The sequence below is a fragment of the Cryptomeria japonica genome, chromosome 6 (genome assembly GCF_030272615.1).
Source record: "Cryptomeria japonica chromosome 6, Sugi_1.0, whole genome shotgun sequence".
Classification (NCBI taxonomy): domain Eukaryota; kingdom Viridiplantae; phylum Streptophyta; class Pinopsida; order Cupressales; family Cupressaceae; genus Cryptomeria; species Cryptomeria japonica.
Genome location: NC_081410.1, coordinates 95816058 through 95833902, shown reverse-complemented (window position 1 = coordinate 95833902; position 17845 = coordinate 95816058). Strand labels below are relative to the sequence as shown.

The 17845-nt window shown below is 38.6% G+C and overlaps 1 protein-coding gene across 1 annotated transcript in view; it reads right to left on the bottom strand.

Annotated features, from left to right (window-relative positions):
* Positions 1-17845, bottom strand: part of LOC131876503 (uncharacterized) — a 45753-nt gene that overhangs the window by 15572 nt on the left and 12336 nt on the right. The window contains exons 2-3 of the mRNA XM_059221922.1: positions 4718-4888; positions 3506-4186 (exon numbers count right to left, since the gene is read on the bottom strand). Coding sequence (XP_059077905.1) covers positions 3506-4186; positions 4718-4888 — 852 coding nt within the window. The remainder of the gene's footprint in view (positions 1-3505; positions 4187-4717; positions 4889-17845) is intronic.

Below are 17845 nucleotides of genomic sequence, written 5' to 3'. Positions count from 1 at the left end.
AAAAGGGTTTTCCCTTTTGGGTTGGTTAACTCTATGCCTGCTCCACTGCGTTGCTTGGATCTTGACCCATCAAAATTTAGAAACCATATTTCATATTTTGGTCTCTTTACATTTTTCACCTTAGGGTTAGTGATCAGGTTAGCTTCCAGAGGGGATTGTTGTCTCTCGGGTTCAAGATCTTGCAATACCTGAGGTTGTTTGATTACTGGTCGCAACAACACTTCAGGGGTGTTACGAGTGATTTGTTCCACCTGAGGCTGCGCTTGAGATTGTGTTTCTTGATTCTTATGCTCGGGTGGGATATCCTCCTTCTCTTGTTTGATAATCTCAACCATGAAGATCTCCTTGTTGCACTCTCTTGGTTGGGAAATTTTACTCATAAGATCCATTATCTGGGGCACTACTCCCTCGCAACTTGGAATTTGAATTTCTTCCATGTTGATGGTATGATCAACATCTTCATATAAGACCGAGCTCATCAACTTTGTAATCTCGTTCTGACATGGGATACATGACATTTCTGAGTGCTCCTCATGATGTATCAGACACCATTTCAAAAGAAACAAATCTTGTGTTTTCATAGTATCTCCCAACAAACACATCCCTTGTTTTATCATTATAGAAAAGCCTTTGACCCACCCTTTATATGTAGTCATGTCTGCTTGAAATAACTGGAGAGGAACCTGTGTAGAGAAAGCGGATTTCATTGACACTATAGACTCCTGGACTTACTTCAGCATATGCCACCTCATTGGGAGCGTCATAATCTATCACTAACTTCTTCAACTTAGATTAACTATCGATTCAGATCTGGTTTCTTACCCCCTTCCATGGAAGCCATAAGTATGTAAAACAAGTTGAGAAATATCCTCCCAAATTTTTTGACCAAACCCTACTAAGGAGCATCCCATATACCTTTGGAATATCCACCACTTGAATTTTGATGTAATGGGATATGCAAGGATCAACAGCCAATTGGATGTATACATCTTTTAATTCTCCAATTACATTAACCTCAGTCTTGTCTAGTTGTACCACCTTACTGTTTGCATGTACTGGGTTGAGACTGAGCTTCTGACGTATAGAGTAGGGCATTACATTTCTTGAAGCCCCTGAATCTACAAACAGTTATGTAGATTCTTTCCACATAATCTCAAACTCAGTAAAAATTATGGGTTCTCAATTACATCACTACTGACATTGGCGTTGACTTCATTAAGGTCAGCCATCTTAACCTCATTACTCTATGACTCTAAAAATTCCAACTTCCTAAGGAGAGCCCTCTTTTGATCAGGGAAATATCTTGGTACTTCCGTCAGGGACATAGTGGTGGCAGTCCTCTCCATCTCCTTGGTAACATCAAATGATTCTTTCATAACATATTCTTTCCCTTGATCTTGACTAGGGCGTGCTCCTTGAAAATTTTGAGGAGGGTGAAAAATTGTTGCTTGCATTCGCATCAGGAGGTACAAATCCACCCTTCAGGGGAGGTGGCTCTGTTAATGGAGCTTTGCCTTGACTCCTAAGATTGTAGTTGTTTCTGGTCTAAAAGGCCTTGGCATCATAGACACATGGTTCACCTTCATCTTCAGCCTAAAATTCTTTGCATAGGAACGTGTCAACCAACATCGCGGTATTAACTTTATCGGGTTCGTCGTTAGAGCAATCTTTTGGTTGAGAATTTGCTTAAGCAATCCTTATGATCTTCTTGAACTGGGCACAATTAACCTCAGTATGTGCAGTTGTATCATGCAACCTACACCAATTAGTTAGCAAATTCATATCCACAAGGTTAACACTTTGTGTGTGGTTTGGGTTATCTCATGCATCAGGGTGATCATGGTTCACCCCACCCTTGTTTGGACCCGTGTTCCACTACCTATTGTAAGGTTTGTTGTTATACCTTTGATTTTGGTTCTGGTTGTTGTAGTTCCGCTGATTATTATATGGTTGGGATTGGTTATACCCTCCTGGAGGATTCATCTTTAGCTGGCTCAAGTCTGAAGTAACTTGTGAGATCATTTTTTTAAGTACTTCTACTTCAGTGGATATATGAGATCCTTGATTCTTAGGCATCGTAGTTGAAGGTTGGTTTGTTGTGGGAGTATTACCGAACTGTTGATCTCCCCCTTGCACTTGACTAGCATATTGTGTTTGAGTGGGGGTGGTATTGGTATTATTCTGTCAAGTCAAAGCTTGGGCAGCAAACTGTTGATTCGCCTGAGGTTGGGGTGCATAGTTTGGCATCAGGTTCATTGTTGGGGCACCTGCAGGTAGAGGCAAGGGTACGCCAGGGAGTTGGTTGTAGTTCCCTTGATTCACCCCTATGGGTAGGTTATATCTGATCCCTCTTGGGGTTTGGTTCAACTCATGGTTCACACTAATTGCTAGCGCAAAGACTTTTTCCAAAGTGTCTCTTTGATCTTGGGGAACACTCTTCTTAATAAACATAGCAGTCCAAGGGTCGATAGCTCTTAGGTATGAGTTGATTGCTACATTAGGTTCTACTTGGTAAGGAGCTTGTAGCCTCTTGAATGCCCTTTGGAAACTAGTATTAAAAGTTGTTAAAGGCTCATTTGGTGACTTTTTAAGAGAAGCGAACTGATGGTATAGTGTTCTAGGATCTACATACACTTGGAATTGATCGATGAAAGCTTTCTCCAACACATCCCTGCCCGTGATAGAATTTGCAAGTAGGGTTACATACCAATTGTATTCATTCTCCCCAATTGAATATGGGAAGAGTCTACATACTTCACATATCATATTTCAAAATTTCTCTAAGGAGAGGGACTCAGATCTCTTCCATATCCTTCACATACTGCTAAAGCATTTCGACCTTCAATTCCAAAATGTATGCGTAAGATTGCAGGTTCTTGCAACTATCTCCTCCTAAGAGATCTTCCCCCATTATTACCTCTTCCCCTAGATGCAGAACTTTATTCAAAATTTGAAACTACTTTTTAAAAATACTTAGCTTCCATTCCCATTGCATAGAACAAGAAACTAATACTCTGCCTGCCTGTACTGCCTCTCGGTATATCCCCATGGTATCGTGCAAAAATAGTCTAATTTTAGCTGCATTTATTTGGGCCCATAATTTAGCTACAGCGGCCACCCATCTCACCTCCACTAATGCCTTCACTTCTCCCTCTGGTAGTGATGAGGTTGACGGTAGGTCATCAACCCTACAAGAGTCTAGAGGTTTGCTCATTTCTAATAACAACTACTTGTATTTTCCTAGTTGTGCTTTAAGCTCCATGTTGGAGGTATTCTCCTTCTCCACGTGCCCCCTGACAACACTAGTGGCTAGCTCTAGAGTGTCTAGCTCTACCCACTTTGTTTGTTTACCCAAATTCACTTGGGATACTTGATATTTAGGAGAAGCTTGACCTTCAGCCTGGAGTGGAATTGCCACATCTACAAAAACTTCACCAGAACTTGTTTTTCATAAGTGATGCACAATTTTTGGCTTCTTAACCTTTCGGGGCTCCTCCATGATTACCTTCTGCAATGTCACCTTAGGGAGGTCTTCCTTTCTATTCTTCTTCTCAAAAGTAAATTCGAGCCAATGTGGTATGTCTTGATCTTTGTCACCTTGATGTGACACTATGTCAGCAATTACAATATGCACCTCTGCTTGTTCCTTTGCTTCATCCCTCTCTTCTGGATTTGTTTCTTCAAGATCATGAGGTGAAGTGACTTGATGGGCCAAATTCATTTGGAGAGAAATATTAGTATTCAGATGTTGCTTCTTGTGCAACTCTCCCAACTTATTGTTGACTGCTTCATTGAATGTTATCTCCTCATCTTCTTCCACCTTTGTTCCACCTTTCTGGATAGCTATGTCTTTGAAGAGGTCCTCTTGGTCTTGAGGAGTTAAGACTAATCTCTCGTTTAGAAGATCTTTTGCCTCATCTTGTTCTTTCTCCTCCCCAAGTGGCCTATGTTGCTCGGGCTGATCCTCTTCTTGATATGAATCTGATTCTACATTTCTAATAATTACCTCTTTAGTGCTAGACATGAACCCTTGTATCCCCAGCTTCCCTTTGGTTACATTAAGTAATGGTGGTACAGGAGCGTTGGTAACTGGAATGTTCACTATATTTGTTGGAGGAGGTTGAGTCGGCACATCTTCATTTATTTCTATTACTTCCTCTTTCTCCTGAGAGCCCTCTCCTACAACCTACCCTATAGTTGTCCTTGGTGGAAGGACTTTGGCTAATGGTACTTCTCCTAATCCATCTGTCACTCTGAGGTCTGCCACCTTCTTTAACAACTCAGACTCCCTCATCTTCTCGCTAAGCTTTCTCATCAGCTCCTCATTGCTATCTTGGGGCCCCACTTCTTCATCAGGGTCAGTAGATGTATTCTTTCTTGAGTTTGATCTTGTCTTCCAAGCATACTCCTTATAACCCCTTAATTGAGGTACCCCTAAGGTAGACTCCTTTTTCTTTCCCTTTGAGGCACTTCGCTTGACCCTTTGACTTAGCCATTGTTTGGTCCTATTGATGACCACTTGGGAAATCTTTTCTATATTCACATCCTCATTTGTGGGCCGCCTTATTGGGGAGAGGGCATTCTTATCAATTTCTAATCCTTTGTAAGTAGCATCAAGCAGGTCTCCATCGTCCCTGAGGTCTTTAGGGAGATTGGTCTCGATTTCAAAATCTCTTATCTATGGTACTGATAACCTATTATAATTTTTCTCTCTTACTTCAAAATTGTCTTGTAGGTTAGCCCCAAAATCCTCCAGTCTAGGCTTGTGTCCCTCATATGCCTTAGGCATAGCTTGCTTGAGCTTCCTGTAGGGATCATAGAATTCCCTAGCATAATCAAATTCTTCTAGGTTCAAATCTTGCAACTCTGGCTCTGCTAACTTCGCCACCTGTATCTTAGAGCATGAGAAGTATCCAATAGATATTGAAAAATCAATGCTTGTTTTGTTCTTAGACAATAGGAGGGATTGGAGGCCTAATAATTGCCTGACATATTCTAACAAAATTATTATGTAATTACAATACCTGAGAAGTAGCATTGGGTTCCCTGTGAATCCACTGACCCTGGTGTAAGTGGAGCATGGGTTTTTTATAAACCAACATGCCCACTCTCGGATAATAGCCATAGCCTCCAGTCTAATCCTCTATCCTATATCTCCCGTTAGTTTAATTATCATTGGAAAAATGAAGGCATCATTGATTCTTTTGAAATGAGCCTTTGCATTGACTAGGAGAAGTTGGGAATAATATGCCCATACATTCTTTTGTCCTTCTTTATCTCCTAATTCACCCTCCACCTGCAAGACTGGGAATTTGGTAGCTCTCACAGCCACCCAGATGGCATAAGATGTGAAGAAGAATTTCTTAGTCTGGCAGACCTCCTTCATTTGTTTGTAGATGTTGTCTGAGAGGATCTGAGGCCAATCAAAATATTGCTTTTCCACCAAGATAGTATTCATGAACTAAAACATCCATGAATGAAAGTGTTTACAATTGGGCTTGCCAAAGGCCCTATTTAGCATGATAATTAGGTCCCATTGGGGCTTCTTGAAGTCTTCTCTCAGGATCTTTGTTTCCTTCATAACTATTTTCATCTCTTCCTCCAACCAATTCTCTTTCATGTGCCTTTTGTTTACTATAACTTTGTCATTCCATACCTTTAAGGCCTCCTCTTCAGTTGAGAGGAATATCTCATCGCTGGTTGGGATTCCAAACACAAATCCCAACATGTCAAGGGATAAATCTATGAATGTTTTTCCTTGTGCGTCGGTGCACTTTCTGGTGTCAGGATTGTAAAATTGGGCAATTGTCATTATCAACTCAGGTGCCTGCACCGATTGTGGAAAGATGGTTGCCTCTACTAGGTTTGGTCTTTTAATTCTCATGTGTGGGGCCTCCAATCTTGGCTTATCTAGCTAGGTTCTACTATCCTCAATTTCTATATGGCCAATTTCAGTGTCAGTGACTCATTTGACTTGATCGTCCAACTTTGAGGCTTAGACCTCTCCTTGATAGTGGTATTTCATGGTCGCTGGAAGTCAATCAATATCTTTGCCTATTTTACTAGAGGATGAGTCCATCTAATTGCTTGAATCTGTGAGAAGAAAGCAAGTTTCAGTTCCTTATCCAAAATATTAAAAATTCATTCACTTCAGGACTTCAAGGTTCTAGAGTCCCGGGGTAGGAAGTTTTCCTTTTAAAACAAGATCTAGAACTCCAAGGTTCTGGTATAGGTACACATGGATGAAGTCTATAACTTCAGGGTTCTGGGGTTCCGAGGTAGGTAGATAACACATGGTTCCAGAACTCCAGGGTTCCGAGGTAGGGAACCTAGGCTCATTTTAGGACTCTAGGGTCATGAGACAAATAAAAGATACTCAATAGGACTTTTAGAAAGAGGACTTATAAAGGTGGACCTTGGAACTCTGGGATTCTGAGGTTTCAGGATAAGTGGGAGCATGTCCTCTTAACAAAGGATAATCCGGAACTTCGGGGTTACAGGTGGGGACAAGCAATCAACTTGGAACTCTGGGTGTCTGGGGTAGGAAGAAGCAAACAACCTAAAACTCTGGGGGTCCGGGGTAGGAAACTTAGGGCACGTGGGAACAAGTAAGAAAACAAAAAAGAAGAAGACAAACAAAACCCACAAAAGAAGAAAAAAGAAGATCTAACCTAAAAAACAACAAAGAGGGCAAGAAAAATCACCGACCTGGTGAAACAAAATGCTCAAGAACGCAAGGAAGCTCAGAGGTTTAGAAGCTTGCAGTCGGGAGGTAAGGAAGAAAGAGCTCTGAAGGTGGAATGCACAAATGAGCTTCAAAAATCTCACTATTCATATTTATACCAAAACACAAAACAAAACACTTCACCTCGGGACTCCAGGGCTCTGGTGTTCCGGGGTGAAGAAAAGAAAAGCAATAACAAGAGGATCAACCTCAGGACTCCAAAGTTCTAGGATTTTGGGGCTGATCAACAAAAAGAAGCAACCGAACACTCAACCTCGAGACTCCAGAGTTCCGGGTTCTGAGGTTGAGAAGACACAACACACCTCAGGATTCCGGGATTCTAGAGTTCCAAGATGGAAGACACAAAACACAAGAGAAAAGACCAACCTCAGGACTTCGAAGGTCTGGGGTTCCAGGGTGGACAAAGTAAAGAAACAAAAGGAAATATACCTTAGGACTTTGGGACTCTGGGGTTCCAAGGTGAAAGAAACAAAAGAACAAAAGAACAAAGCAACACAAAGCGAAAATGAGGGACCCATATTTCAACACAAGGAAACTAATGGGGGATAGATATGTAGGGAATAACACTTAGGCTTATGAAACATGAGGTGGGCGAAGTTCCGACGTAGTTTGACTTGTTCAAAAATTTGGACTTAAGCGTGACATGGACTTGATTAAGATCAATTCAAAATTGGACTAGGATATGACTAGGACAAAAATAGGACATGACTTGGGTATGACTAGGACATGATGTGGGGATGACTAGGGACTTTGACTTGGACTATGTTTGACTTGGATTATGATGTGACAAAAGGGGGTGACTTGGACTTTGGATTATGATGACTAGGACGTTGACTCAAATATATTAATTCTACTCTTGGAAAGAAGACATAGAAAACACATTATTCATGGACTCAAATAGAGATATCAAGCACAACATGCTATCCTAGGAAGTTGGTTGAGGAGGAAAACCTTTGCTTGCTGACTTGGATACACACCCAATAGATAATTAGAATATGATTGCTGAGTCTCACACAATGGACTCTCAACATCATATTAGCTGACTCCAAATGCTAATGGGGGCATGAAATGGCATGTCTCTTGGGGGAGTTACTATCTCCCTTGCACAAAGATTAACCACCTTTCGGAGGTGAACTGGGTGGCTTCTATTTCTAGGGCTCTTAGTAAGGATTTCCATTCGAAGACTACCCCTTGTAGTCATGCAAGTGCAATTGAGGCCTATAGCCCTACAAAGTACTAAGTAAGATGTAGTCACGCAAGCGTGACTGAGAACTAAAGACCCTACAAAATGCCCCATATGAGATTAAACTCTCAAATAGTTCCATCCTCCGAGATTTTCATCTCAAGAGACCTATTTATTATAGTGAGTTGGAATGCTTGGGTTTTAGCCATACTCACTTGGGTCATTCCCCTCTCACCAATGTTTGTGCAAGTGTGCTAGGAAAATTGGGAGGGCAGGCCTGCTAAGGGTAAAGAGCATGCAAGAAAATTAGAAAAAGTTTCAAGGGTCTGGATTTCTGATTGTCTATATAGACAAGAGAATACTCTCCTACCTCTATGCTTTCCTCAAACACATAAAACATCTTGTTCTTTTACCCAATTATATTTAAATGCCTAAGAAAACAATTAAAAAGACACAATGTTTGCTTCTAGCTCCTTGGGCAACCTACAAAAACAACGTATTAGTCATCTTTATGGTTTGGAGTAATGAATTCTTCGACAAGCGGAGTCTTGGTCCAACGTTCTGCAGAAACACAAGTTAGTAGTCTCAAATTGTATCTTGGACCAATCGGACAAACCTACAAAAACTCACAAAATCTTATTAATACACAAAAATTCTATAGAAACAGTGCTTCCACTGTTCTACAGACAGTCGCACCAAAGTGCCTGCGTAGGCACTGAAACACCTGCATACGCACTGCAGTGAAGTCAGAAAATAGATTAAAGAAAATGTAGAAAATATATAAAAAAAGGTTATACCTGTAAGCGGTCGAGCTTTTTGCCTGTCAGTCGCACCAAAGCAAGTGCGCTCGTGCCAAAAATAGAAAACACAAGTTAGAGGGTTAGCGCAAATTTGAAATTTTAAAATTTTGAAAAAAGGTGGGATTCTGACAAAGTGCTCACGCTATTCACAGAGCGCTTGTGCTAAAGCAGTGTTTTTAAAATTTAAAAAAACTAGATTAAAAAGATTAACTAATTTTATTTTTGATTTTGTGAGCTTTTTCTTACTTTTTAGGTATTTTTAAGGTGACTAATTATAAAATAGAAAGTAGAATTTATGAAAATAAAAACTAGGAAAGCGAATAAAAAATGCTATAGTTGGATGCATTGTTTCCTCAGTGCTCGCGATGATTGGAAGTCCTGCAAAAATGTGGGTTAGGTAGATTCAAATTTCAATCGTGTACACTGAAGCACATGCACATGTGCCAAAAACCTTATCGCCCACGTTGGTCTCCAATCGCTCACGTTGTTGTGATACCTATGACTAAAAACTTACTAAAAATTCACAAAATCGTTAAATAAGGGACATGGATCCCACCAGGCGTACCAAAATGAACCAAGGGAAAACTAAAAAGGAAGAAAATGGTTAGTTTAAGCATAAATAAACATGAAACACTCAAACAAACTTAGTAAAACACCATTATACCTCCATAGATCTCCACTTGTTCCTGGGATTGAGTGTGATAAGGTTGGAATAGCGTCCTTCTCCAAACTAATTGGATTTTCTCTTTAGTTAGATGTGGTTGGCTCTCCAAAATGTGCACAAGATGATTGATGGGAGGGTGAGATGGAGGGATAAATGGCTAAGTGATAGATGAGTATGGATTTGGCTATAGTTTGGGTGCTTTGGATGATTATCTAAACTCAAATGGATAGTATGAACTTACTTGATTTGGAGATAGAAAATGAGGGAGTGGAGTCTCCAATTTATAGGAGGGAGGAAATGGAGGGCTAGGATGGATCCAAGATGGAGGGTCAAGATTGCATGTGAACCCACACAGGGATCAAGAGAAGTTGACAAGACAAGTGTGGAGTCCAAGAGATATGCCATAAAGGCATTTCTTGTCCCCACACTCCTCAAGGTTCATTGGGAAGGCTTCCCAATGCACCTAGGGAAGACAAAAGGAATAAAAATATTCCTTGGATGATGAGAAGGAAGAATAAAAAATTACCTAAAAAGAGGAGCATGTGGATTGGAAGAATAAAGAGGAATTAAAAATTCCTTGGGGGAAGGAATACCTAGAGGAATGTGAAAATCTCACATTCACCTAGGAAAAGAGCATTTAAGGAAGGTAGTTGGATAGGGGGATGTATAGATAGATGTGAGGAGATCATTTAAGGAAAGTGGTTGAGTGAGGGGACAAGAAGTTGACTTTGTGGCTAATCATGAGGATTAGCCACTAGAAAATTATTAAAAGAGAGATTAGAAAAGTGATTAGGTGAGGTTAGAGAAAGTGGGATTTGTAGGAGGATTTGACTAGGAGAGAGAATGAGTGGAGGCAATTAAAAATTAGAGGAATAATGGTAAGTGGGATTAGGAGAGTTTCTAGAAGAATTAATTAGGCTAATGATGGATCAAAAAAAGGTGATTTATAGGAATCACAAGAGAATTAATTAATCGAAATTAATTAATTAAAGGGGGGATTTAGGAAGAATTAATTTTTGATACATTAGAAGACTGGGGGAGAATTGATTTAAATAAATAAATTATTGTACCATAGTGACAAGAGTAATTAAATTTAATTTAATTAATACTGAGGAGAACACGGATTAACATAATTAAATAAACTAACTATGTGAGAATTAAATTAATTAAAATAATTAATTTAAGTGTCTACAGGGTTATATATTATTTTCTTTAAAGAGCCAAATAGTCAAAAGGAAGTTGCCAAAAAATATTTTTGGTCTATTGGCAATGGATGCTTTTGATCAATAGGGTGGACTCCCAAGGCTACTCATGATGAAATCCTTGCCCTAGATGGGTCACAGTGACAAATGCTCCTCCAGTTCTATGGAATTGGCTTCCCAAGGCCCTAGCTTCCCAAGGCCCTGGCTTCCCAAGGCCATGGCTTCCATTGGCAATGTGATAAGGATGTATAATTACTCGTCTCTCCTCCCTCATATGAATGCTAGATTTCTCATTTCCATTAAACCTAGAGTTGATATTCTGAGCGAACTTCAGTTTGAGTTGGAAGAAGAGGCATTTGTACGCCTGATTGAATACCTAGGTGGTATTAATGCTTTTTTTTTGTGTAAAAAATAAGGGCACATCTAGAAGAACTACCCACTTCTAAGAAAACCTATAAATTTTTCATCTGATGGTAAAAAACTCCCTCCTCTGTCTAAGCAAAACATCCCTAATCAGGGTGATAAGGTGGAAAATGCCCCTGACTTAGATGGGCCTATGAAGACCCTAGATTTCTTCCCTCCCTCTGGTTCTCAAGGGAAAGATGACTCCTCGCCTAAAATATTCCTGACTAATAAAGTCGATCCTGGGCTCTCCTCCTCTATGTGTGAAGATAATACTCTCTCTAAGTTGGATGCTCTTCATGTTACAGTTAAAACAGCTATCAAAACCAACCCCATCCCATTCTAGATAATGTTGGTGAAGTCATGAATGACAAATAATCCCAGGAATCACTCTTTAAATCCAAAAACTTGAATTCTTAGCAAATTGTGATGGAAAAATTTATAAAATATGATAGATACCAGGAAAAGAACTGAAGATCAAATTAATAATTTTGATCTGGTAGTTATCCCTACCAAACCTATGGGAAAAACCTTAGATAACCCTTCCCCTAAACCTATTTTTGAATAGTGCAAGGATGCTAGTGAGGGGAATGACATCCCAACAATAGGTGTAATTCTTAAAATAATTTTGACTCCGTCACATTCTAAAACCAGCTTTGGAACCCTCAGCGTTTCTCTTGATCTAAATTTTGGGGATGCCAAGGCTTTCCCCCTCACTCATGCCCTTCTCAGAAATAATTGGAAGGAAATAGGGGAAATTTTACCCAAGGTGTTGAGGCAGGTCTGGGATGTTTGTTTGGAAGTAGCTAACTGCAAAGATTCTCTTCAGAAGGGTCATGATGGCATTGAGCCTAGGGAAGACTAGAGATTCTCTTGTGAAATTGTCCCATACACTAAAGATCCCAACCAAGAGTGGTTAGTTGAAGCAATGAAATCCTATGGAATTCAAAAATCAGTACTAAAAAAGTGAAAAAGAAGAAAGACGATAAAAAGAAGGTCGTCTCCCAAGACTTAGGAGCAGAGAAAATGTTTGTATTCAAAAGGAAGAGGGACAGGCCAAATAACTTTCGTGCCTCCTTTCCTAGCAAGAAAGGTGATCCTAAGCAGTTTCCTAAGTGTTATAAAACCTTAAGGGAACCCATGGATACCTCTTCTTAATCCTTTATGAAGAAGCTAAATTGTGTATCCTAGAATGTTAGGGGATTGGAATCCCCTGATACAAAATATGTGGTTAAGAGATTCCTCAAACTCTATAAGAACACTAATGTGCTACTGCTCCAAGAGTTAAGGCAGTGCAATTCTCTCTAGAAATCAACCTACAATGTATTTCGAGAGATGCAAAATACTTTACCACTAAGCATCAAAAGGGTAAGGGAGGGGCATCCATCCTAATCAACCACAGATGGAGGAATGCCATAGTGAGATGGGGATGTTCTCCTTGCAATAGGTTGGTGTGGGTGATTCTTAAGGTTAAGGAGGTTGAATTTGGAATCAACTTAGTCTATGTTTATAATGATGTCAAAGAGAGGATTGAGCTTTGGAGATGAGCTTCTCATATGGAAGAAGTTCCTTGGTTGTTTGGTGGTGATTTCAATATGATAGGAAGGTCCTCTGATAAACTCGGAGGTAGGAAATTTGAGTGGAAAGGGGATGAAAAGTTCTATTGGAACAGATTGACTAACAAACTAAAGATATTTTATCCCATGGCCAATCAGAAGAGTGAATGCAATGATATTTTGCTTTCATGGTGTAACTTCCAGAAAGGCAGCAAAAGAATATATTCGACTAGACAGATTTTATGCCAACAAAGAGGTGTTCCAATTCAATAGAAATTACTCAGGATTTGGTGTTAGGGTGGTGCCTTACTCTCTTTCATACTATCACCCTATCTGAATTGTGGTTTCTCTAGGAAGTACTGAAAGGGAGTCAGAGTGCAAAAGAGACTACTTTATCCTTAACTCTAGTTTACTCCTAGATGATGATATCAATCAGACGGTGCTATTAATCAGAATGTTCAATGAGCATAACACATTGTTGGTCTCTGAGATAGATTAAGGAAAAAAAAGAAAAAACTCCAGGAGGTTAGAATCTGAGCTGCATGACTCATTATCGATAGTATAAGGATAGTGTCAAAGCCACCCTAACAATGTATCCCTTTTTGAAGCTATATGGCTCACCAGAGATACCCTTAGAAGGTTACAACATCACAAGATACAAGGTCTTAGGACTAGGGCCAAGATTAATTGGGTGGATCAAGGGGATAAAGGCTCTAGATTTTTCTTCTAGCTTCTCAAGAGTAAAGAAGCTAAAGAGAAAATTTGTGCTATTTGGGGGGAAGGCCATACCATCTTGGACTCTAATGACATCCTCAATGCATTTAAATAGTTTTATTCCTCCCTTTTCCACTCGGAGGAAAATGACTCCCAGAAGGAAAATCATAGGATCAAAATCAAATCAATCATTCCCAACATGGTGAATAAGGAGGATAGTAATAGGATAGGCAAATATATTTCAGTGGATAAGATAATGAGTGCCATCTCTTCTCTTAGAAATGACAAGGCCCATGGACCAGATGGGCTTACAGCTAAATTATATAAGGTAAATTCTAAATGGATTGGTGAAGTTCTACTGAAGGTCTACAAGGAGGTCATTTCCTCTAGCTTATTGGGTAACTTGGAGATCAATACTGGTCTTATCAAACTGCTTCCTAAGGAAGGGGATAGATCTCTACTCAAGAATTGGAGACCTATCACTCTCTTGAATGTATCTTATAAAATCTTAGCAAAGTTACTTGCTACAAGGTTGGAAGATATTCTTCCCAAAGTGGTAAACCACACCCAAACTATTTTTGTCAAGGGGAGATATACTATGGAGAATTTAATTACTTGCTAGGAGGTCATGAATTGGGCCAAAGACTCAGGGAAACTCACTGCTATGCTCCTGCTTGACTTCGAAAAGGCTTATGACATAATTTAATGGAACTTTATCTTCATGATGTTGGAAGGTCTGGGTTTCCCTAAAGTTTTTTGCAACATGGTTAGAACACTACTGACTGATGCTAGTGCATGTGTTGAAGTGGATGGGCTTAGATCTGAAAGGTTTGGTCTCTCCAGATCTATAGGGATGCCCTTTATCCCTTGCCCTTTTTGTTATTGTAGCTAATGCAATGCACTAATTATTGAGAGACAATAATTTATCTCCCAAGGTGAAGGGCTTATCCCTACCGAACAAAGAGGAGTTGTCCAATGTGCAAATTACGGATGACACAACTATCATTATTGATCTCTTTGAAGTCAATTTTGCATCCTTGATAGAAAAGATGGATATATTTTGTGGAGCATCACAGACAAATATTTCTTTGACCAACTCAATTATGCTTGGTTGGGACCTCCAACCTCCCCCATGGTTTGGAAAATACTCTATCTCATGGTGGGGTCCAAATCATCAGGTTAAATATTTGGGGATCCCTTTTTCAGTCAATCCCAACCTTAGAGATATGTGGCTTTGCATTAGAGAGAAAAATGACTACAAGCTCAAAAAATGGAATAAACATTTCCTCTCTCTAGCAAGTAGGGTGCAAGTTTGTCAAAAAATCCTATCTTCATACAACATCTACTATGCTTCTATTAGGCATTTTAACAATTATCAGTCAAGCCATATTTAGAAAGAAATAAGACATTTTCTTTGGTCAAATGGTAGAGGTAAGAAGAAGATTCATGTTGTCAAATTGGAATGGTGCACTATGAGAAAATCCAAAAGGGGCCTAGGCTTGAAATATCTTCGGTTGCAAGGCATGGCACTGGCTTCTAAATGGATCTTCAAAGATTTAGAGGGTAAGGAACCATGAAAGGTGTTGATTAAAATTAATATTTCCTAGTCAATCCCTAAGCAAGGTAAAACATGGAGATCTTTTCCCCTAGATGATCTAGTTGCAGGACATTTTGCGGTCAAATCATCAAGGTCGGTGGTTTTCAAGGCCATCTAGAGATCCTAGGAAGGGGTGAGATCATTAGTGAAGATTATCTATTTTGTGGAGTTCGTTCAATTTTGTGGAATCTGTACAATAAGGGAAAACCACTTTCTCTCACTCAGGGATGTTCGGTTAAGAATTGGACCACTAAAGGTATTAGATACTTCAAGGACATCCTAAGAAATGGTCATCTTATCTCTTGGCCTAGTCTTTGCAACAAATTTGGCATTCCCCATTCTCAATGGATAACTTACACTATGCTGAGAGAAGCATGTTCTACTCTCTCCCTTCCTAGATACTGTGCTAATGAGGGTAGGTTTACTCAGTTTGAAATGCACAATGGCACCCCTCTTCACAAAATGAAAGCCAAAGACATTTATACCTAGGTTATTGATAAAGAAGATATTTTGAACCAAATTAATAAATATTGGAATGTGAACCTAGAGGCCTCTAAGTGGAACAAGCTCCTTGGTCATCTTTGGGCCAAGCTAGTTGAACCTAAACAAAAATATTTTTCTTGGTGCATTCTCCTGCACAGATTGCCTATTTATTTTTCAGATGGTGGTCCTATTCTTTTCTCTTGTCGTGGAGTTCCTGAGACTATGAACCATATTTTCTTTGAATGTTTATTTGCTAACGAAATATGGACGATGTTTGGAATATCTATTAATGCAAATATCATTAATTGGGAATGTGTTAGGATTGTCAAAAAGTGTCAATGTCTTTTGGTCTGTTCTCTCATCTGCTATATTGTGGTCAATTTGACAATTTGGAAATAACTATATTTTAATGGCATTGAAATAATCCTTACAGAGTCTCTCAGTAGAGTCATATTCTATATTGTATCTCGGTAGGGTATAGTGGTTATGAGGATATCCAGGAAGAAGTTTGAATAGCTTCTTGGGGATGGAAAGGCTAGGATGTATTTGAGAGAGATTTTCCATGGTTATACCTGACAGAGATCCATAGAAGAGGAATGCTTTTGAGAAAGGGCTTCCTAACTTCATGGTACAATTGGAGATAAAGAGGAAACCATCAGTTGTTGTAGCAGCAACCCCAGTTGTGGTTACATTTGACATCCTAGAAGCCATCCCTCTCCTAGACTTTGCAAGGAGCAGACAAATTTGGATGGAGGGCCAACAAGGATGGGTTGCAAAATATGAAGACTTCAACCATCTCTTTGATTAGGCTTTGCATTAGTTATCTGTAGCAGTCTAGTGATTATACCATTTTTGTATAGCAATTTTATTATGATACTTTGTGGGACTGTAACCCCATAGTGATATTGTTACTATTATATTGTATCGGATATACTATAATTTGGTAGGTTTTGCTCTTGCAATACTCTATTATCATTAATATATATATATATATATATATATATATATATATATATATATATATATATATATATATATATATATATATATATATATATATATATATATATATATATAGAATTAAAGTATACTAAATAAGTTTTAAATAAATTAATTAATAGTTAAGTGAATTATTATTATGTAAAGATTAAGAAAAAATTATTCAAATTAAAATAATTTACACGAGAAAATTTATTTGATTTATTTGTTTTTTTTTATTGATGAAGTCAAAAGAAAATTAATACAAAGAAAAAGAGTAAGCAAGCCAACTATAGGATTGCATTGAATGAAAAACAAACTATGCACCACAAACCTTGACAACAGCTGAAACAATCAACTGTGAACAATAAAACTTTATATATCATGACTACCAACAACAAATATTTACAACAGTTGACATAGCTAGCTAACAAACAATGAGCATGACTATTTAAACCAAACATTTACAATGCTTAAAGAATTAGTTGAACCTTGTAGTAAATTGGACACATATAGACATGTTTGGCCAACTACACAATGGAAATTATATTTGATTTATTTGTTAGCTTGTGCTTGCATGAGAAAAACACTTTCTCCTCAATCAATCAATGAGAATATTGAGGAAATTGATATTAATGAAGTGGTGATGTCATTGTTTCTAGGTAGAGGGGCTATGTGCTCTCTACAAGATTAGTGCAAGGGATTATGGGAGCTTTAAACTAGAAGACTAATTCTTCTTTCCAATGCAACGTGGTATTTGACTCCAATCACAAATTCAGAGAGAGAGAGAGAGAGAGAGAGAGAGAGAGAGAGAGAGAGAGAGAGAGAGAGAGAGAGAGAGAGAGAGAGAGAGAGAGAGAGAGAGAGAGAGAGAGAGCTAACAAAACCCTTTTCTTTAATGCTTTGTTAGATTTCCATACCCTAATACAAAGCTTCCATTTTGGCATATGCATAAGATGAAAGCAAAAGGTTGTGGAATTCATCTCTATACCTATAAATTGTATTTGTTTGAATATTTCAATATCCTTTTCAAAACCAAAAAATAAACATTTTGTGTGAATCATGCAATACAAGGAACTTTTTTTTTTTCAAAGATCAATAGGAATAGATCTCATACAATAACATGCTTTTCTTAGGGATTTCGTACAAAATATCTAGCATCAACATGAACCCAACTATAGGGATATTTTCTTAGGGATGTTTCATGAAATCGAGGACATCAATCTCAAGCTCTGATCAGTCAATAGCAAACATGAGAGAAGTAGTGAGGGACTATGGAGTAAGGAGGAAAGGAAGTCTATTGTTGATTCTCTACAAAAGACTGTGAAAAATGTGGAAGTTCTGAGAAATGATTATTAAGGGAGAATTTAATACCTAGAGAACAAGTTTAAAAATATAAATGAAAACCTCATCTCCCTTGTTACTTTTAGCCACAGATTGGTCAAGAGTTTAGTTGATAATTTCAATACCTAGGTTGGAAATTGGAAAAATATCAACAAAAAGGGGTTGTGGTGGATGTTG